Source organism: Caloenas nicobarica, chromosome 4 (assembly GCF_036013445.1).
Source record: "Caloenas nicobarica isolate bCalNic1 chromosome 4, bCalNic1.hap1, whole genome shotgun sequence".
In the NCBI taxonomy this organism is placed as follows: Eukaryota; Metazoa; Chordata; class Aves; order Columbiformes; family Columbidae; genus Caloenas; species Caloenas nicobarica.
In genome coordinates, this window is record NC_088248.1 from 22,794,123 (window position 1) to 22,816,481 (window position 22,359).

The following is a 22,359-nucleotide window of genomic DNA, read 5'->3' on the forward strand; positions in this document are numbered from 1 at the left end:
GGTAAGAGTGAAAATATATCAAAATCTGTTGTGCAAGAGAAACCTTCTTCAACCACTCAGGCTTGGCTTTGTGACACTGTCGGTATCACCAGGAAAGTGAATTGTTTACATAATGGGGAAAATTATTTACAAGCATTACTACATTAGTTGTACATAAACAAGGTGGCAGCAAAACCAGCCTTAGCCCACTCTAAATTAAAACTAATTCCCAAGATCTGATAAATTCTGATTTTAGGATCTCACAAAGTTTGTTTTAGGTGGAAAACAGAAGTCATATAGTAGCTGCCTCAAAGTTTCATTTGCCAAGCTCAGGAAAGCGAAGTGGCAGAAACAGAGTGTGGTGCCCAGGAGCTCTTACGCAGAATGTGGCACAGAGGGGCTGCACCCTCATCCCACCCCTGCCAGAAAAACAGATATGAGTATCTTTTAAATATATACCCACACCTCAACCTCAATGTAGAATCTCTTGGTATAATAAATAGTAACATTTTTTGTATCCAAAATTTCCAGTTGATTACAGAGAAGCATCAGACCTAAGACTAGCAGGAGACTTCTGTGCATGTATTTTGCTTTACTGGTAGGGAAGACACCTGCAGTGCGCTTCAGACCCAGCACACATGAAAATTCCTGACAGCTAGATCACACCAAAACTACTTCATCGCTTCTCATCCTCCTTTCTAAGGGATGCCAGTAGATAGGACACCTTGAAAATGCAGAGGAGCCTGCACAGATGATCAGCGTGCCCTGTCCTTGCTGCTGCTAAGGCAAGTGAGCGCACACAGGCTTGCTTTTGCTGCAGACAAAGTCCTTTAAAGCCTTCCTGATGAGACCAGAAGATCTGCACAGACCTGTTCCTTGTCGGTCTGATGAAAAGACCATCAGGACATTAATCCAGTAGTGAAACCTGAAGGAACACATGTGGGAACATACACAGCTGTAACTGAAGATGATGATAAAGGGACACCATTCACAAAGGCCGTATTTGGCCAAGAGTCCTCTTATATTCCTTCCTCAGATGGTGGAAGATATGAGCTCCTCCTGACGGCAACTCTCAGACACTAGTCAATGAGGAGAAGGAGAAAGAGGGAAATCCATACACACAGACAGGACCAAAAGATAAATTTCTGGGATGCAGATCTCAGAATAAATAGGGACTCAATTTCAGCACCATTTATCCCAAGTTACTTGCAGTCATTAGCAAACTTCTTTATCTGGTTTGCCCGCTTCAGTCAAAATATGCACAACTCCATCATCAAAAAAATCACAGGGCTCTTGCCCAGATTTAAACAACCTCTTCCGTGCCAAAACTGCATCCCACCTCCCACACATGCACTTTGTCTCTAAAACTTCTGCCTCCCCCAGAAGGGAGCACCAGAAATACCTCCAGCCTTTCTAGAGGTTTCTAAGTGGCTCCAAAGGACGGAGCAGACCCCTTCTCATTCTAACTTTCCAGAAGTTAGTAGCACTCCGTGGCAAAATCTGCTCCACTAGCCGAAGCCCATCAGCAGGACTCATGTTCTCATGGATGTTGAGGATGAGGAGGGCTGGTGGTGATTACTTCTCAAGTACCTTCAGCACATCACTGGGAATGCCTGGAATGAACCTTCCAGTAAGGCAAAACAATTTACTTCTGATTTTCCTGCAACAGCATTAAGCAATAGCCAAATGGAGGCAGAAAACTGCCATACATTACAATACGCTTTTGAGACGTCTACCCACTTACTCCAAACATATCCATTTGACTTCTTTGTTGGAAGTAAACCTTAATCCTTTCTACCAATAGTCAATCTTAAACACAAGTCTCTCAGCCTCTCTTCTGCCATCCATTTTGTCCCAAACCACATGTAAGTGGTACGTTAGCTCTTCAGGACACGTATCGCAAGTCCCTGGGATAAACCACCACCTGATAGCAACAGAAACTTCCTTCTTTAACCCAATCTGCCAAACTTTTCTAAAACGCTTTTGTGACCCATTCATGACTACAAGGTTGGTCATCAAAACCAGGAAAATACTTACTAACTTAGGTACACAAGTACACTAATGCCAAGAAAGATACTGACAATAAACATGTTTCTGTTGTTAAACACAACCAATACACCTCTAATTTCTTGTCAAGCTTAGCTGCTGAAGACTTAAGATACATGAGACCAGTTCCTTCAATACTTGCATCCCAGGCAATGAGATTTCGTGAGAAACAGACATGTTCTGTGTAACTGTACATCAATTAAATCTGACAGTTTTAAATTAATAACTGAAAAATTACAGACAAGGTATGTAAAATACATCCACCTTAAAACTGCTTTAAAACTTATCGTGGGGATTTCACAAAATGGTATAAATACAGACAAAAACCACTGTCACCTACATAAACCAATAGTAAGAGTTTTTCGTAATATGACTTTCATGAATGTAGTGAGGAGCTGATTTTATCTGGTACATCAAAGTAATTTGCTGTGCAGTTTCACGAAACTGCTATGAATAGCATTACAGCCAAAACCCAATTGTTGCTGAAAAGCATTCAGTAAAATGGAAAATACAGAGAAATAAAGCACAGTAATTGTCTCTCAACCCACATTATATATTGTGTTTCTAAATCATATGGTATTATATTTTCTAGTTTTTAATATGGTTTCCCATTTAGGAATTGATAACGCAGGAGACATTCTTTGACCTTTTCCCTCTGAATCTCTAAAAAATACAGCAAACAGGTCTATAAACCAAGTAACTCTCTAGCCTTTTATTAGATCCCAAGGGATAAAGTCTGTTTAAAAAAGCCACCACATGTAGCAATGCATAAAAGAGCTAATGCACAGCACTTTCCTTGCCATGTTATTTCTCACCTGCCTCACAATTTTCTCCTCTATAGCTACAATTGTAGTTTATGAGTTTACACGTATCTAAAAGACAAAAATTGGACCTCTAACACCTGAAAATCTGTACTGAACACCCTAATACAGTAACTGACAATACAAGCCATGATCCTGCACACCCACCAATTTGTACTTAACAGATTCAACACTCAGCGCTGCCATCTCTTGAAAGGCTTGACCCAAGCAATGGACAAAATACCTTATTAAGCTTTTCTATTCCCCAGATACTGCAGAAAGTATTTCATGGACTTGGTCCAAATTTAGCAGGATGTTGAAAACCACACAGCCACCAGATAAGTAATTTGCGGGGCAGCTAAATCAAAAAGCCAGGCAGACCTTTTACAAGAGGCCTTTCAGGGATTTTGTTTTGATAATGTTTGTATCTCTACAATTAATCACAAAACAGTGAAGGATTCAAGCCACCACGGTCAGGGACAGTGAGTGTGAAAAGATGCATACTGTGCATGACAAGAATCAAAGTGCCAGAACAACTCAGGAAAAAAAGCATAATATAAACCAGTTAATGTAAGTTAGAAACATTGGAAACTTCCAACCTGCAGCGCCTTTATCAAAGCCTTTGCATAAGGCCAGTCCCACCAATGTGAACAGGGCCACCAGTGCCAATGAAAAGCTCTGTGCAGGAGACTTGCTGGCAGACCAGGCATCCAGCAACGCAGGAGCCATCAGGACTCGGACTGATGTGAGATCAAATCCTCTGTCTAAAGACACAATTATGCCTGCTTCTAAAACCTGGAGCAGACACTATTTCAGAAAATGGGGATTGTAAACCACTGTTAAATCCAGAGCTGGTTTGAGGCTTTTGGGGGGTTTGCTTTGGGGTTTTTTTTGGGGGGGAAATGTGACACGCACCTTAAATGTACTGCTCTGGAAAGAAGTAAAGCATCCACTGTCATTAAACCTATTTACAAGCATCATTTTAGAACTCTCTTCTCATCTAATTCAAGATCAGTTTATCACACTGGTTTCTAAATTATCAAGTAGCACAATGAATAGTTAAGATGAATTTTGAGCTGCTTCCTCAAATGAGACCAATCTTTCAGTAAAGTTTCCAAATACATGACAGAAAATTATCTGAAAAAGAAATAAAATATTAATAAGTTGTTTATCTTCTGTTTCCAATTTCTCAGTTTTTGACAAATGAATTGTAAGCTGAAATATTCCTGGAGCCTTTCCAACAGAGATAGTTGATATTGAGCGGTTTTTTTTTACACTTAGTGCATTATTCCAAGTTAAATCTACCTTGGCCATACACAGGTTGATTTTACTCCCCTCTGTCCACTGATGAGCTGTTCCTCAGCATTTCTCCACAGCAATACACATGGTCACAATGAATTTGAGTTTTAATTACCACAGCCATCCTCTGGCAAAATGCTGAGTGAAATATTAGCCCTATGGAAAGCGAACAGGAATGGTCATCAACTCTCACAAGGGCAGATTTCAGCCCTCTGACAGATTTTCCTCCTTGTTTATTCAAATGGTAACAAGTTTTTTTCAAGGAGCTGTTTTCCCACATCTGAATGAGATAAAAATATTAATTTTTTACCATTTTGCTAGATTTTCTTCAAGAACTGTCAAAAACAAAGTATCTATTAACCTCTTTTCCTAAAAACAAAATGCTTGCCTTTTGTTGAGTGTCTGAAGAAAATTTTACCTATGCCTGCCCATTTAAAATCACTCGAGAATGTCTAAAACTGTTCTCTCTTATTAATATTTAAATAACAAAAAAATTTTAATAAGACAGTCAAGGATATCAGTTAGTGTGAGATTTTATCCCAACTAAGAAAGACAAACTGAAGTACCTACTGATGCAATAGAGTTAAAAATGCCTTATAAGTTTCACACTTCACAGTTTATTACAAACACGAACAAACATTATTAAATTTATTTTTTAAAAGGTAAAAATATCCAAACCAAGTTAAAACACTGATGTGATTTTTTTAATCTAATGTTAATGGAAATCTAGAAGCAGCAGGTAAGCATCTTACTGGCCTGACAGCAGCATGCATCAAAAGGCAGTCTGCACCTCTCAGAAGCACTAATGCTACTCTATCCCTTCACCTTCTGCCTTAAACATTCAATATAACTACTCTTCCCAATATCTGAAAAATGATAAATTTAAAAAAACCCCACGAGTTGCCAGCAAAGCCTGAGCAGCAGAATATCGTCATGAACACTTTTATTTTCAACGTAGGCACAGATTTTTCTGGGATTAGTTCAATGCTGAAAAAGCTCATTTGCTGTTCAGATAATTTCAGCTCCTATGAACTCTGACATGTGAATAAATACTCATCTGAGTAGCCTGGCTCAGCTTACATGCATAAAGCCATTCATTTGTCCAAAGCTACTTCTTCCACTTACAGTGTGAAGGATCATACTTCTGTAGTTACACAGAGGCAAATAAGTTTTGCTGAAAGATTATATTTTACTGTAAGAACTTTCTGAAAATACTATAATTTTTAAACTTACTTGTTATTTATACCCTCGTTGTACATTGTGTTTAAATCTCGATTCAGAATATTTTTCAAGTATATATTTCCTAGAAGCATCTTAACTGTTTGCAAAGCTCATCAAGACTCCCTCAAATTTCTCATTCTGGTATCATAATATATTTCAACTAGTTTACATATTAAATTATCAGCAAGACCCTTCTATTTTTATTTTTAGAAGGCACAGTTTACCTGATAATTATATTATCTTCAAATTCACCTTTTATTTTCATTTCTCCATCTCCCTTTATAGAATGCATCTAACCCAAAGAGAGGGCAGTGTGTCCAGGCTAACCACTGCAGCATGAAATGAGGATAATATGCTGCTTCATGTATCCATCCTTGATATCAGGCTTTAGTCCTAGCTTTTGAACTATGAACCCTGCCGGGTGCTGCATGTGGACCTACCTCCTGCGCCCAGTTAACTTAGAAGCTCGCACTAGGCTACAGACAGAGCCGCTCTGCAGAATATCCAGTACTGACACAGGCTGCAGAAAAATAAACTGAAGCCCAAATACAGGATCTTCCAATTTCTTGATTTCACTGGTGTCAGTTGGTGGATTTTCAATAGGCCTCCTATCATACTTTTTTTTTTTCCCTTCCCCTCCTCATTCTGGGAGCACAGCCAATCCCCAGCACAGCAGCTGACTTTCCCCAGAACTAGAAATATTCTGATAGACTCTATTTATAGACTCAAAAACTTAGGACTGGAAGCAGCCAACCAAATTTTTCCATTCCCTGCTCCCCTCCACTATCTGTCTATCTGTCCTAGGCTAACCTAAATTCCAGCCTTGGCTGTTATGTTTCTCAGGGGGGAACTATCCTACCCAGAACAGGCAGACCTTAGGCATACACACCTCTTATGCATCCAAAGCATCTGTGGAGACCCTTGCACGCAATTTACTGAACAGGCCAAAAGAATACGAGTTCACTATTTTTATGTCACTGTAGAAAGTATTCATGCTGATCTTCTCTCCTGTCACTACAAATCAAAGTTCAAGAAAAATCAAGATTTCTGTAAGAAATTCTACCACCTTTGTCTTAGACATCTGCAAACTCAAGAGACCAGTTTGGACATGCAAATAATTTATTTTTTTACTTTGATAAAACCAACAAGAAATAACTTTTTTTTAGCAAGTTTAAACAGTGGAACATATCTGCTGGTTTTATTTTTGTTGTAGTTTTTATATATATACACATATGCACATACATATACCTACACAGCTAATACTTGCAGAAGTCAAGTAAGTTTAGTCCCCATTAGTCTAGGCACAGTACAAATACACAGCAAAAGAAAAATTGTGTCCCAAAGTAAGAACAATATTTCAGCTGACTCATCCTCGGACATAGGACTCTCTAAAATTATTTATTTACAAAACTATCAGATTCTGTTGAGCATTTCCTACTGTAGATAATGTATCAAAAGTATAAATTTTGAAATAGAAAGACTAGTGTGCTCTGGAAGCAATACCTGGCAGATCTGATTTTTACTTAACCTTACAAATGTTGCTAGGAAACCCTACTCAATATTTACTTCCAGCCTTTAAAGAAACAGACTAATTCATACTAAGCTACTGGTGGAAGCATTGAGGACTTGGCGGAGAAGCCCCGGCCTAAATTTACTCTTGACATCTCACTTTCCTAATCCACGGACCTGACGTAATATAGAAGTTAATTAAGACTTGGATACATAGTTACCTTACATTTGCAACATTTGTAACAGCACCGGTATTTTGGACATTGCAGGCAGTGTAGACAAACTAACAGAGACAAACAAAAAGTTCTGCTCTTCTGCTTGGTTTTATGTATTCTTAATTAAAAAAAAATAGCCGTAACATTAACACACGGTCTTCTACAAATGGCAAATGATTTTTACATTTCTGTCCTCTGAACAGTGATTTAACATGTTCAGTGATCAGCTCATGCCTAGTACAGAGGTACACAGCACCTTAATCTGCCCATGTAAAACATCAGACAAATAATTAGATTGTACCAAAAACAGTAAATGGGAAACATCTGTGTATTTACTGCTGTCTTTCAAAATGATTACATGAAATACATCTATAAAAATCAGTCAAATCTGTATCTTGTAAACGTAACTTATCAGATGTTGAGTGTTCTCAATTTTTAGTCATGTCAGACAAAGAAAAGTTTTCCTAAGATCTATATCCTCTTGTGACAACACTTGCTATTTTCCTTGCTCCTATAATCCTTCTTTTTCATTAAATTTAAATATTTCTTATTCTTCTGCATTCCTGATCTCAAGCTCATTCCTATTTGGTTCCAAATATTTTTATGCTCAGCATGAAAATTGCGTTTATTTCTATTCAGTTACTGATTTAAGTCACATCAGCATCAATATCACCTGAGTTTGGGGTACACCACATGACGGTAAAATCAGTGGTAACTCCTCCTGTGGAGTCAGACCCAGCGCAAGGAAAAAGCCTCAGGTAGTTTGAGGAGAAATTGGAAAGAACTATAAACCTACATGTTGCTGGCACTGGTGTAGAGGAGTGCCCAGGACCACTGCTATAGCCTCAGTAAGACTTTTTTTTAATAGGCACAATATCAGGTGTTTGTGCTAAAGCAAGTAGAACCTGAAGCATCTTGAGATCATGGAAACAGCTAATACAGGTAAAAGGACAGAGAGCAATGGTGGAGGACATGGGAGTTATCTTCTTCATCACAGTATGGAGGGTATGAAAGTAAGAAAAGCATAAAGCTCCTCTTTGGAAGGTAGTGAATGAGCTCAAAATTCATCTGGATCCTGGTATTATAGTGCTGATTCAGTAGAAATTAAAATAGGTTTATAACCCTTTTTTTTTCCTCTCCCTATCTATCTAGACTTAATGGCTTAAGTTATTTACAAGTCACTAATACATCACCTATTCAACTCAGCCTCATATTAAAATTAATTTATCAGACACATGCAATATATAATTAGCTGCAAATCAATAGGGTTTACAAAAATTTACTGGCCCACAAAGTAGTTTTTTCCTGAAAAAATAATGTTTTTTATTTTGTTTGTATAAGTTCTAGCTGCTTGTAAATACTTAAATGAAACTGCCTATAATAAAAACAATTATGTTTTCCTTTAAAAATTAATATTATAACAAATACGAGAATATCTGCAAACTATATGCAGATCTTTCAAAGAGTTCAAAAGAAGTGAAATTCACTAACAAACAAACAGGATACAGCCTATTTGTCACTTCAGTTTCATTTCCTACTTCCAGGATTTTATTCAGTTGGTTGTAAGATATTTAGAGTTAAGGAAGAATAAGTGAATACTCTGCTGATTCTGGACACAACTTATAAACAAATACATCTGCTGAAAACAGTGCCTCCAATTTTTCTGTGGAATAATTCCCTCTGCCTGTAACCCCGAATCCTTTTTCACTTACAAATGCTTGAGTTAACAGGTGAAAATGCAATTAGGACACAGGGAGCATCTATAATACAGGCAGTGTGGCGCAATACAAGTAGATCCACAGAGAGGAGCGGTCGGTCCTAAGGATCCACTATTCACTCCACAGGTTTACAAGGGTTGTGCTTCAGGCCAGCTCCGGTGGGGTCCCATGGACAGAAGCCATTGGGGGCTGAAGTGCCTCAGGTGGTTCCTGAAGCACTTTTTTTTCATTCACTTAGAGCTAAGAAGCATCTGGTTTTCCACTCCTCAGCTGCCCCATTATGTGAACCACAGCACAGAAAACGGGGGCAACCGGAAGGTTCACTTGAAAAGCACATTTCTGATCCAAATAAAAATGCTAACGCAAACCTACCAAGTCTTTTAGTAGCCTCCTGCATACAGTTAACTCTTGTTTATGTGAGGAAAGAAATGCAGGATAATATGCAGAGCCACAATGGCTGCAGTTTTAGTCCCAAGGAAAGAAAAAAAGTAAATCAGCAACTCTTTTCACTTGTATTTCTACATAAATCAGCTCCTCTGATCTTTTTCTTCTCTTTTAAAATAACATGTCCATCCCAAACACACATCCTCCTTGCTTCTTCCACCAAATGGGTTTAATATAAAATGAGTAGCAGTCCTTTATCTCATTATCTGCTTGTGCAGTTTGAAGTTGTCATTACCGCATATTTCATCAGTCAAAAATTTCAATGCCTAATCTGCTTTTTTACTGTCAAATCTTCAAAAACATAAATTCCAAGTGGTCTCAAGAAACAGAAAGGTTAGTTGGGAAACAAGCGCAAATCAAGTGCATTGTTTCACTGCAACATTATCTTATGTCATTAGTTGGCAGCAGTCATAAAGCTCTGGACCATTTCCAATATTTACTTCCATACGCTGAGTAGAAGCTGACACGTCTAACCCCCCCACTTTGTTCATCTTCCAGCTAGTTTACATGGATTCAGATTAAAATAAGCATTTAAACATCCTAATCAAACCCACTGAAATTATTCCATTTTGCCACTGTGTGTCTGAAGTAAGAGCATGGTAAAGCTGTACCGGGTTTGCAGAGCTAATCCTGCAGCAATGTGGTTTTACTTGATGTATTTTACAGCAGGGCAGTCGGTGACGAAGGTTCAATACAGAATTTTGATGAGCCAGTCAAATTCAGCAACTTTTTCCAATCCTTAAGGAATGTTTATTAGCCAATATTTCTTTTCAATCATTAACTTAACAAAGCCTTAGTGCTCAAAAATAAACAAACTAATTTAAAATGAAAACAAACCCAAACACAAACCATGATACGAACTCTCCTCCACCCACCAAGCAAACAGGATACCAGCTGGGGGGCAATCCCAATTTTCTATTAAAGGATTAAAAAAAAAAAACCAAAAAAACAAACCACAAAACTAACCTTGATCCTTAGACATGGCTACTATGATACTGTATCACTTTCAAATGAGACTCTAGTTGCCAGAAAGTTTTCACATATCCCAAGATCAACACCTGTGCAAAGCTCTGTTTTGGTTTGGTTTGTTTCTGTTATGTTTGGGTTTGGTGTGGGTGGGTGGGTTGGTTGGTTTTAATCTATCCAAACAAGTTTGGAAGTTAAGAAAGTTACATCTGGCAAAGTAGACCTGAATCTACCATGAGAGGAAGAGCTCCCTAACTGCTCTAAGCATACTGCACTCTCGAGCACAAATTTAATTTACTTTAAAATAATGAAGCTGACAGCTCAGATAGTCTGCCTGGAAACAGCGCAAATTTCCCACCCACCTTAATTTGCAAGGTGCCTGGCACTCCAGTCTTCAAAAATGCTGAAGTGCATGACAGGTTTCTAGAGACAAGCCTTCAGCGATGCTACAAATCAGCTCTCCAGCCTTCTGGAGCAGCTCCTATTTGATCTCAGTCCTCCTGAGGTAAAAAATAAAGGTTGCTGTCTTGATGCCCCAACCTTAAAGCTTCCAGAAGCCATCCCTTTCCTGCTCTTAGTTTGAGGGCAATAATACGAAACTTATTTCAGAGGCTGGGTGTCACCTCCCGCTTTGCTTCAGTCAGACAAGACACCATGTTGGAACAGGCAATACGGAAGATCCCCTTCCCCGCTCCCTTACCTGCCACAGCGAAGAGCTAAATATACAAACACGATTGATTTTTTTCAGTTGTGAAACCAGTGTTCCCAAAGGGCTGCAAGAGCCCAGGTCCGGTAAGGACAGGCCAGGGTGACGCACTCGGGCAGGTACACGGACATGGCCGCCTTGCGCAAGGCAGCTGCCTGACAGGGCAGGGCAGCGCGCCGCAGGCCCGTCAGCCCTTCCACGTACTGAGGAGACTTAGCGGCTGCCCCTTTTCCTGTAATGGCCTGAATCTGCCATCAAGAAGCAAAGCATGACTTAAAAATTAATGGAGCAGAACACTGCTCTGCCTAGAGAACCGCTCCAACGTCCCCGGGGATGCCAAAGCTGAGACTGGGACTGTTTCGGTGCACCCTCCACCCCAACCCCTCAGGAGTTAGGGGCAGAAAAAAAATCACAGAAACAAAGTCCTGGAGCTACAGGTTTCACAGAACCACGGTATCACGTTAGCACAATGTAGTATTTCAAAAAAACATTGTCAAAAATGCTTGCAAGACCCTATAGTTTGGCAGCTGGAACAGCTGAAATCCCAGTCGGGACAAATGTAGCTGCTTGCTTACCAATTCTGACCTGTGATTAAAAACTCTTGGACCACTGAGAGATTACACTGCCCAAAAATAAACCTCTAAAATACATGTTTATTTTGTAGACTTAAGATTGAATATCAACCTGAAAGGGTCACAAAGACACATAAATGGAAGTAAAATATTTTCCCGAATCCAAAAGAATCAGAAAACATCATTAAAAATACCAGGTTGTTTGGGTTTTTTTTTAATATCTTTTTCAGAAACTTAATTGCTAGGGCATTGGTTTAGAAAGGCACCACTTTTAGAAACTTGGGATAGCACCTCTCAAAAGCAACAAGGAAAGAAAAGCAAAATAGAAGACACTCATGCATCCAGTTCAAATTTTAGCTTGAAAACCCATTCAAAAAGTTATTTCACCTCCAGATGCAAGTAGAAAGTATTGTTAAGAAGAGAGAACACAAATGAGTGAAGCAATATAAAAATTTCAGACTAATTGCTGAATGTTTCTAACAATTTGCTTTTTAACCTCAGGGCTGTAATTCTTTGATCTATTATTAATTATCACTAACCACAATCAGTAGCGTACCCATGCATCTTAGGAGAGCGTACAAATTCCTATAAGCCATTTTACATATTATCCACAAATATTGGATTCTGTTTCTGCTCAGATGTTCCAACCAAAGTTTACTTTTTTCTTTAAAAAAGAAACACCTCAATATATATTAACTCTAACTTACCCCACCTCTAAATAGGAAATTTAAGCTATCTTTTTTCATGAAGAAAACATTCAGCTTAGATTGCAGATTTATAGAAATTTACTTTAGCAACCAGCTAACAACACATTCTAATGGTAGTGCAGGATCTTAATTCACATTTTAAGAAATAAAATTAAACTTCATGTTATCCTTTTGTGACCTACCAACAATCTGGGAACTTCCGCTATAACACAACTCAGTAATGAAACCGTGTCTTGCAAAAACACTTGTTCACATACTGAATAGGTAGAAGCAATGTTACTTATGCTTTTAAGAATCTAGAATCATCAACAGCTTGGTTTTGGTTTTCTGAAGGTTTTTTTGTGGGTTTTTTTTTGGGGGGGGGTTGGAGTGGGGTGTCTGGGGGTTAGGGGATAAGGGAGGGGAGGTTTGTTTGGTTTTGTGTGGGTTTTTCTTCTGTGTTTTTTGTTGTTGAAGTTTTTTTTGTTTTGGGGGGAGTGTTTTTGTTTGGTTTTGGTTGTGGGTTTATTTTCATTGGTTGGTTCTGATTTTGGTTTTTTTAAAAAAAAAACAAACCTTCAGCATTGATTTTAGTAAAGCAGAGAAAGACAACCACCTAGATCACATCCTTTCACAAAACGCATCGTTAAGCACTGGTCGACCATGTTAATAAATCTGTTACAAAACAAAACCAAAAAAACCCCACAAGGTCAAAGCTTCCCATTTAAAGAAACAGTCTATCTGAAAACTTCGTCCTGAAAGAAAAATCAGCTCTCAAGGTTTTGTAAAACTCCCGGTTTCCTGACCAGAAGGATGCGCATTACGAAGGACGGGCATGCACTCTGCTCCAAAGTGTGACAAAGGGGTGCCCCCTCCCAAAAGCACGTCCCCAGCCTGGCACAGAGCCAAGAGCTGCTGCCAGCAGTGGTTTTGGAGCTGGTTACGTTGGGAACTGCTGGCATGGATCAACAGGGACTTCCTGACCTATGATCCATTCCCCTGGAGCATAAATTTAAAAAAAAAAAAAAAAAAAGTGTGCCTTCCTCCAAGGTCAGCCTGTCTGCTCCAGCAGGAGAGGGCAGGAGGTGGCTTTGTTGAGGACCCAACAGACGGTGACTTTCTGCTGTAGTCTGCACTAGTAAGGCAGGGCAGCAAGCAGTCAAATCATGCAATGGTTTATCTAAGGTGCATTCAAACATGTCCAATAATGCTGAATGGCTTGGACAATCACACACAATGGATATACTCCTCACTTTTTCGCCACAGATCTCTCTCACTCAGAGGAGACTGTAGCTGAAGTAATTCACCTGCTGAGCACCAAGCACTGTGTAGGAACCAGCTGCATGTGAAAACTGATAAAAGTTTTTAGTTTCCTCATTACACCATTTTTATCACTCTTATACAGCCATACTGTAAGACACATTCGCCAAGGAACAAGTTATGGTTCCATATTCATCCTAAACTGTGGTATTTTCTGACCTCTGATAGTTTAAAATCTGAAGTCACAGCACTCCAAGACGTTTTGATTGGAATCAGTCCATTATTAATTCCAGCTCCTACAACTTTGTTAGAAGACATAATACATACAGATAAAAACCAGAACGTATCTTTTAGAAGCATACTCTGAAAATCCAAATGCAGAGACTATGGCTCAATAACCCATTATCTTTCAGCAGAGGCATGCACGTCGGATATTTCATAGGCTCCTTTCCCTCTCTGTCCCTTCACTTTGTTCCTGTACCCATGTGACATCACGCTGCCCACCAAGCTGTGCCGATCCGTCAGTCCTGAGTTTTAATGCTTCAGAGTGAACTGGACCAGGAACCCAACCAGCCTCTCACATACAATACACCCAAACAAAGAGCAAAACCAGAGTCAGACCAGACAAGACCCCTGGGCACGGCCCAACAGTATATTTCACTACTGCAAACACCACACTGTTCAGCTACAAACAACACTCAACAGCAATCTCTTCTCAACCCTGGGTTCAGCGAAGCACCAATATGTATCTAGAAATCCAATTCAACTGAGCAGAGCACTTCACAGCAGGTTTAAGTTTCATTAATGCCAAGTGTTGGTTGAGTAAGGACAGGTTTTTCAATCACAGCTTAACAATTTACTCCCTCTGCAGACGAGTACTGCATGAGTATTGATACCGCTGCAACAATCCCTCCGCACGCCTACCTGTGTATTTGCAACAGATATCCCATAAAATAGGATGAGAATGTTTTCATACACTACATATTTCAGACATCACTGTCTTCCAGTCCTCATTAAAATGGACTGATCCATATCGTCAGAATACGGAGAACCAAGATTTCTTCTGCTTGCTAAAAATCTGTGCACAAAGGTGATCTTATCTTACCCTCTTTCAGGAAATGGTCAAAAGAAGATACCACAGTGACATTCTGTATCAACAAAAGTGATTAAAAAGCTAGGAAATGTTTATTAGCTATTATCAGAATAAACTATGGAAAATTTATTTCCAACAGCCAAGTCCTGCAAAGTTCTGCAGTATTGACTGGCAATAGAAATATGTTAGTAATACACAACATTACTTACCCCTGCACACAAAGAAACAACCAACCTCTAGATATTGGCACATGGATTGACAACAGAGCTTTTATTACCCCAGACTGGAAGATCCACCTATTTATGGAACATAAGTTTTCAGTAACGTGGACTTCTCCCTGCCACAGCACAGGAGTCAATTAATGTGTATAATTTTAAGGGAAAATAAGGCATTGTTAGCAGTCATATTTTCAAAAGATACTTTACATAGATTTTGAACTCCTCAATAAAAAAAGCAAAACCACAAAAGAGGAGCACCCTCAACACAGTAACAACAAAGAAAGCCGCGGAAAGTACGAGGCTGTTAAATGCATGCTGGTACTCTAACAAACCTTTAGACCTCCTGGTCTGACATATTAATACAGACTCCTAACGTCTTTAATGACAAATAAGGACTTAAATATGTAGAGGTCCCTGTTGTATCAAGATTACACTCAGAACTGTTAAAAATTACACAAAATTATACAAGAAACTACAAAAAACAAGTCTAACTTTTCAAATTGGAATTAAAAAAAAAAGTACCGATTTAAGGCTACAGTCTACAATATGAAAGAATCATTGGTGAAAAAAGTTTGCACGGTAAATTTGTGGGAAGCTAAAGGGGAAAACAGTCCTGCCAAGCACGGAGAATATTTTAACAGCTCAGTCTTTTTCCCATAAAGTCCATCAGCAAACAAACAAGAGGTCAAGGCCATTCATAAATTCTAAAAATAATATTTACCAGACCTTTATCTCTCTGGCAGGTATAATTCTGATAAAGACTATTCTAGATAATATTTAACATAAAAGTTTATTTACAAAAATACTTGCAATAGTCTGAAATCAGATTTTAACCAGAATCACCCATTCAAGCCAGCAAAGGTTACACGTAAATGAAGACCATGTTGTTGGGTTGTTTTCTTGTTTTGGGTTGGGTGGGTTTTTCTGGACTGCTACAAGCAGGGTCTATGAAAAAAACTCCTGAGTCATGGGAATGGCTCAGGAACAGCTAAGTATAAAAAGTCCCTAAAATATTGTCAATGTTTGATCAAAGATTTTATCATAAAAAACCCTAAGAAGTCAACGACAGTCTTTCAACTGAGCTGAACAGAGATAAGTTAGAGCCTAAAATATCATGAAATAATGTTTTGAAATGTCCTTGTCTGGATGACAACAATTGAAACATAATTATTGATAAACACATGTAATTTATGTTAAAACAGTAAAATCTTTTAACAATAACACATCATAACTTTGTGAATTCATCTCACATTGCGTTACACCAGTGAAACTGCCAGGAAGAAACAAGAGTAGGACTGTCAGCCCTTTGTTTCTGTCACAACTGCAGAGAAAAGGGAGTATGTATGTGTACATACATGAGTTCATATGGAAATGAGAGGGAAAAGGCACATTTCCAGAAGAAGCTTTAGGTAAGAGCTAACGCAGCAGAAAGGTCATCCTCCTGAATTTTTACTGTTGTTTCAAGCAACCATGACATTTTCCTAGGCCATTTTGAAAATTACATAGTTGGCATGATTATGAGGCTTAGGCTGCCACCCTGATTCAGATTAGCTATCGCCTTAAAGTGAAATCTTATCTAGATTCTTAGTGTAGGTTTCCATCACACTATCATGCATACCTTATTTTTCAAGCCCACTTTGCTATTATTTAGTTTAGAAACGATTATTTCTTCAAAATGTCATTCAGGGTGGGGAGGAATCTATACACACAGACACACAGGTATGATTCATCCTGTCAAAAATTAAACATGTAAAAATCTTTCAAAGACAAAGATGTGCTCTGCATGCATATTAGCAGAAGAAAGGGAAATAAGGCAACTTGGTTTTGCTTAAGGGGCTTTTGCTCCCCAAACACCACAAGTTGCAATATTCTAAAGAAAGTTACCACCAATTAACTTAAAAAGAACAATAGTTGTGGACATCTAATAAAAGTAACTAAAGGAGAAAAAGAGAAATGTTCTAGTTGACAGTGGGTACTTGGCAAAGGCAGTAAGGTAGCAAGGCATTTTAATGCCTAAACTATGTTTATTGGACACTATCAACAAGTATAACTGACTCAAGGAAGATGATGTTCTAACAGACAAGTAAATTTTATACAGTAATATTCTAAAGATTCATTCTCAATGTGAAAAGCCTTCTTGATTCTTGGGTCACCCACTCCTTATCACCATTTAAGCTGCAAGTCAGAAGCAGTCTAAACAGGGTACACTGTCGAGATTCAGAAAAATAATGCTGCCAAAAGTAGATACACTAAATGCTGCTTGTCTATCGGCTTTAGAGAACAACGTAGTCTATTTTTTCCCTTCACCTTAGTCTTCGCTTGTGGCAATTTATATTGCAGGATAAGCATACCTGAAAAAAGATGAAAACTTAAGATACCGGAAACGCTATATCGAAGAATTTGAAGGGTCAATCACCTGCTGCAGAAGTCTGCAAATTGTACGATGACATGGCATGAAAAAAAACCTGAGTGGAAGTAACACAGATCTGGTTTGGATGCAGAGTCCAGAGGTGCGACACTGCTGTTCTGATGACACGAAGGCAGAGAGTCTTTGCAGTCCCCACACCGTGCTGCCATGGGACAGCTGAAACCCACCTTGCGATGCTGGGTCTGACATGGTTTTAAACTACGTGCTTTATTACAACACTTCGGAGTAAAAGCAAACACGTACGATTTCCTCTGGTTTAGCTGGCATAGAAATTAAGAGAAAGGTAAAGTTCAGTTTGAGGTTCATCAGCAAGAGTGAACTCTTACACGTGTGACATCCCATGTTGAGTCTTTATGACTTGTCTCCTCAGCAGACAAGTATCTGAGCAGGCACCTAGGCATTCAAACCTGCTGCTAAAGCGACCTCTATATGAATGTATCCTGGAACTTGTAAGGGCTTTGCACAGGTCCGCAGCTATACCTGTCAGCATGAAGCCATTACCAAGCAGATTAAGAGCAACATTTAGTTAAATAATGGGGCTGAGTTAGAGATTAGAAATGATGACACACATCCTTATCTGAAATACAGATCAGGATGTCTGAAGTGTTGTAACCCTGCAGATCTCCGTCACCTGAACAGAATTCCACACGCGCAGTAATAGCTCTGAGCGCTAAAAACTTCAGGACTTCAATTGTGTGAAGTAACACCTACGCTCACCTGTATATCTTAGTGAGATATCATCTTAGAGAACAAAGACAGAAAAGTATATGAAGCCTGTGTCATCATCAAGCCTGCTGACACAGATTATCCACTGACTGCTCTAGAGGTAAACAGATGAGAAGAGCTACCATGGACTAATGACAGATCAGAAGATTCCTTCAAAAGCCTTAAGAGAAACTGCCATTCAAAACACAATTATTGATGACAACCACGCTACTACCAGTATTTCCCTGTTTATTGTGCCTGTCCCTGCAAGGGATGACAACCTTAAGTTAGTGCAAGCAGCACTTACTCACACAAGAGCTCTCATGAGTGGCAGGAGCTACTTGCCCAAATAACAGTGCTCAACCACAAAGGCAGTAAAATATTGGGTCTTTATTTTCAGGCATTCCGTTAGTCTTCTGATGAGCTTTTATCACTATGCAAATAATGCAATTTATGACAATTTCAACAGTTAAAATCACTAGAAAAGAAACAGTGACTTCATCTTCCTTGATCCAAGAAGCCACATTTAAGCCAAGCCTGGCTGATAACATATATCCAGCTACATGCAAAGTTCAGCATGAAGGCGGGATACAGCCCTTTCAAGTTGAGAAAGATATATGTAAAAGTGCATTCTTTAGAGACCATATTTGAAATAGCCAAAGAAAAAGAGAAGTATGGCTTGCAAAATCTTAAGGAGATTGTAAAGGTATTGGACAGGTCTCAGAATAAAATGGAAGTACTTAATGTATTTTTTTCCTCCCAGGTAGATTCACTGTTTTCCCTCCTCAAAAGCACCATTATTTTTTAGGTATTATGTTTTTCACTGCAACACTATTTTTTTCAGAAATATTTAGCATCATACAAATATGGAAAACACCATACATCCTCTTCACCCCACTCCAAGAATAAGGCAGGCATTTTATTCACTGAGGGCAGCTGCATATCTCGTGGTGAGAAAAAAAAGACTGGAGAAAAGTAAATGCAAATTCTGTTATCGCCTGTTTCACTGAGCTTTGGCACAAACCTCTGGCGAGCCTGTCTGACACACAAAGAGGCTATGTAACTGTTCTAACTCTGTCATGCTGTCAAATGTGCTTAATAACTTGTAATATTGACTAGGAAACTAGATAGCTTTATGAAAGTAAGGGTCCTTTATGAGACACATTAACACCTGTTTGCTGAAGAAGTACGTGCTTCCAACAATCAGCCAAGAAATAAAAATCCAAATGACACTTGCACAGTTCTCTTCCACCAAGAGTGAGGAGATCAGTTTATCCATTTATCCCTTTCAAATGCATCAAGTTTTAACAGCCCTCCGCCTTCTGGAGGCATTTTTCTATATATACAAACCAAATGTTCCTACAGTTAAAATACAGAAATAATGTGTTGCCACAGGCTTGTAAGGTTTAGTTTTTAAACTTAACCAGTGAAAGTCCAGTGTAAATTTATAACCATGCGTCTTTTGAAAAACAGCTTCCTCACATTACCATTTTCTTACCCTCATCTCAACATTTCATCTGAGGTACAACTCATTTGAGCACCAGCTAAGAAGGAATAACCATTATAGGACACACGAGAGCAATTTTACTAAGCTTTCATTATGGGGAAAACAACACTTATAGTAGTGAGAGCTCATAAACATACTAAAGCTACACTTTCAAATATAACAACAATAGAATATGTTATTTTTAAATACTAAAGCCAGCACTTTGTTTTTATTAAAGGCAGAGTAAAATACAGCAAGAAAACAGCAAATATAATGATAAGAATTGAAACGCAAACAAAGAATTAAGCATCAGCTTGAGAAATACCGCCCCAGTTTCCATTTTAATTCATGTCTTTTTTGATTAATGAAAGGGAAGAAGGGGGGGAGGGGGGGAAGGGAAAAAAAAAAGCAATTTGCCTGCTCACCTGGACACATTTTCTGGAATGTACTCTAGAACTGGATACCCATCGCTTCTTCTGGATGCCAACTCCGAATGCGACTTCCAGGTCTCCACTAATGTGCTGACAGGAGGGAAGGTGCCCAAGTGCTGGAACGCCTGCTCTCGAGCCACCGGCCGCGACAAGGATATTGTGCCTTGGGCACCGATCCTGTAGTGAAACGACTGTCCACCTGAATTCACACCCACGATGGCAGAGGATGGGATACTGTTTTCTTGGTAATAGCTGCCATCGTCAGGCTCCTGCTTAATTCCCACAGGTAGGCCTGGATTTGGAAAACCGCTACCCTCACAACTTCCATCAAATGAAGAAACAGGTGGTCCTAAAATCCCAGAAAGAGAGTAATAGTCTTTGTCATCCATAAAAGAAAAATATGAGCCATCTGTAAATGGGAAAGGGTTTACTGTTTGATTCCCTTTGAAAGGGGCACCAGAACAAGGATGCTTGGCCGACTCTTGCTTCACTGGTACTGAAAAGGGGGAATCGGAATTTATTTTGCTGCTGTCTCCAATGCACGCGCTGCCGAACGACCCGTCTGGCTCAGGTTTGATGAACTGCACTAGGTTGATCTGGCTGTTGTTGGAGATGGCATTCTCCATTTCCTCCATTTTCGGGAACGTGAGGTCTTGAGCACTCTTGTCTTTTGTTTCCGGACTGGGAACGGTATCTTGGCTTCTGCTAGGTCCCGCTGGCGTGCCGGAAGCTGGGAAGCCTAGAGAGTTGTTTACAGGGCTACAGATGGAGGATCCCACAGTGCTGACTGCTGGACTAGAACGAGTGGACCTATTATTGGCATTTGAAGGGCTGGCAATGGAGCTCCTCGAGTTCAGGTTCGCAGGACTGGACACAGAAGATCGCATAGGGATATTATTAGGACTCGAGACGGGAGATTTCACGCTGCAGTGACTGGGAGGACTAGAAATCGGTGATTTCATGCTACTTATAGGGCTAGAAAGCGGAGACCCGACACTGCTAACGTGCGCAGGACTGTGCAACATAGACCCCCGGTTTTCAACGTTGGGTGAGCGCGACAAAGGGGTGCCCTGGCCAATAGGGCTGTGCACGGCAAAGTTCCCAAAGTTAGCAGTAGTTGAGGACACAGAGTTAACTCCAGCAGGACTACACACCGAGGAAGCCATGTTCTGAGGGCTGCAGCCCGAAGGGCTTTTCTCTTGACACACGATAGGGCTTTTGACAACAGCGTGCATGGCACCACCATTCACTGCGCTCCCAGAGTCCGACATCAAAGACCTCAAGGGCCTGCTGGTGCTGTGGAGGGGAGAAGAGCAATGGCCATTCTCCTTGTAGAGCTTCACCAGCTGCTCTACATTCTGGTAGATCTTTCCCGGGCTCCCCTGGTTCTGCTGATCATAGGGGTAATCAGCGTCTCGTATCGAATCCATATACAAACCCATGGATTCGGCCACCGTTGCCGACAGTTCCTTCGACTCCGTTTCGGTTTTGATGTCAGAGGGCAAAAGACCACCAGGCTGACCGCTGTCTTGCTGCAGGCAGGACAGCAGCTCAGGTTTTTCTTTGTTGTTTCCTTGAGCACTGCTGTTCGCAAAAGCACCGGCAGCGCAGCTTACGTTTACAATCTCCATATAGTTACTGTCACTGGTCTGCTCTCCAGCACCTATAGAGGAACACTCCACAGACTGAGAAACTTGACCCCACCGTCTCTCCATATCTAAGCCTTCTGGGTAGCTGTGGTATCCTTTTGTCTCCATAACTAGCAAAGACATACACAAAAAAAAAAAAAAAGTAAAATTAATAAATGACAGGACAGTGTGGCTTCCTAAGGAAATTTCCTAATTTCCTAAGGAAACAAGGCATATCCGCTCACTCTGTCTATCCTCCTCTCTGTCTGTCTGCCTGCCAGTACGGTTTCCCTGCCCCATCCATCATCTCTCAACCATTTGTCCAATTTCAATCAAACCGAGGGAAAAGGTCTCACGGATATGACAGCTCTATGGGTTCTGAGAGAAAACCGGTCAGCAGTTAGAAAAGACCCCAATTATTGCTCCTTGCCCCAAAAAGAACAGCTTGGCGACATTAGCACAACGACCACCCACCCTCGCCAGCTGCTGCCCCATGGCTGGTGCCAGCTGACTTGCCCCTTCGTGGCTGTACAAACTGCTTGTAAAATCACCTGAGGAGACACGAAGGGTGGGCTGGGTGGGGAGAGAAGCAGTGCAAAAGTTGAGTGCACAGAGGAAGGGGATCAGGTGAGGCAGGGATGCGTGGATCCGTAATTCTAAAAACCTCCCTGGCAGCCGGCAAGAGGAATACGTACAGAAAAGTAAACCTTGTTCTAAAATAGACCCTTAAACACCCCTCCCATCCTATATGCCACTCTCTCAAGGCAGGGATCAAAATGCATGACCTAGCCTCCATTATTCTGAAAATTACATATAAGTAACAGCAATGGCCATATATATGGGGTTTTTTTTAAGGAATTGGCTCATAGTATCGTTAGAACTGTAGAAACTCAAGTGCCAATAGTTACAATATCAATATTATGCAAATATTTTCTTTCACAATATATTA

The 22,359-nt window shown here is 40.0% G+C and overlaps 1 protein-coding gene across 3 annotated transcripts in view; it reads right to left on the reverse strand.

Moving 5' to 3' along the window:
* NR3C2 (nuclear receptor subfamily 3 group C member 2) overlaps positions 1 to 22,359 on the reverse strand; it is a 206,029-nt gene that overhangs the window by 179,438 nt on the left and 4,232 nt on the right. For 2 of the 3 annotated variants that reach the window (XM_065633639.1, XM_065633640.1), the window contains exon 2: positions 19,777 to 21,541. In XM_065633639.1, coding sequence (XP_065489711.1) covers positions 19,777 to 21,539 — 1,763 coding nt within the window. In that variant the 5' untranslated portion in view covers positions 21,540 to 21,541. Of the gene's footprint in view, positions 1 to 19,776; positions 21,555 to 22,359 lie in introns of those variants that run through there. The other variant, XM_065633638.1, reaches the window with a different exon arrangement.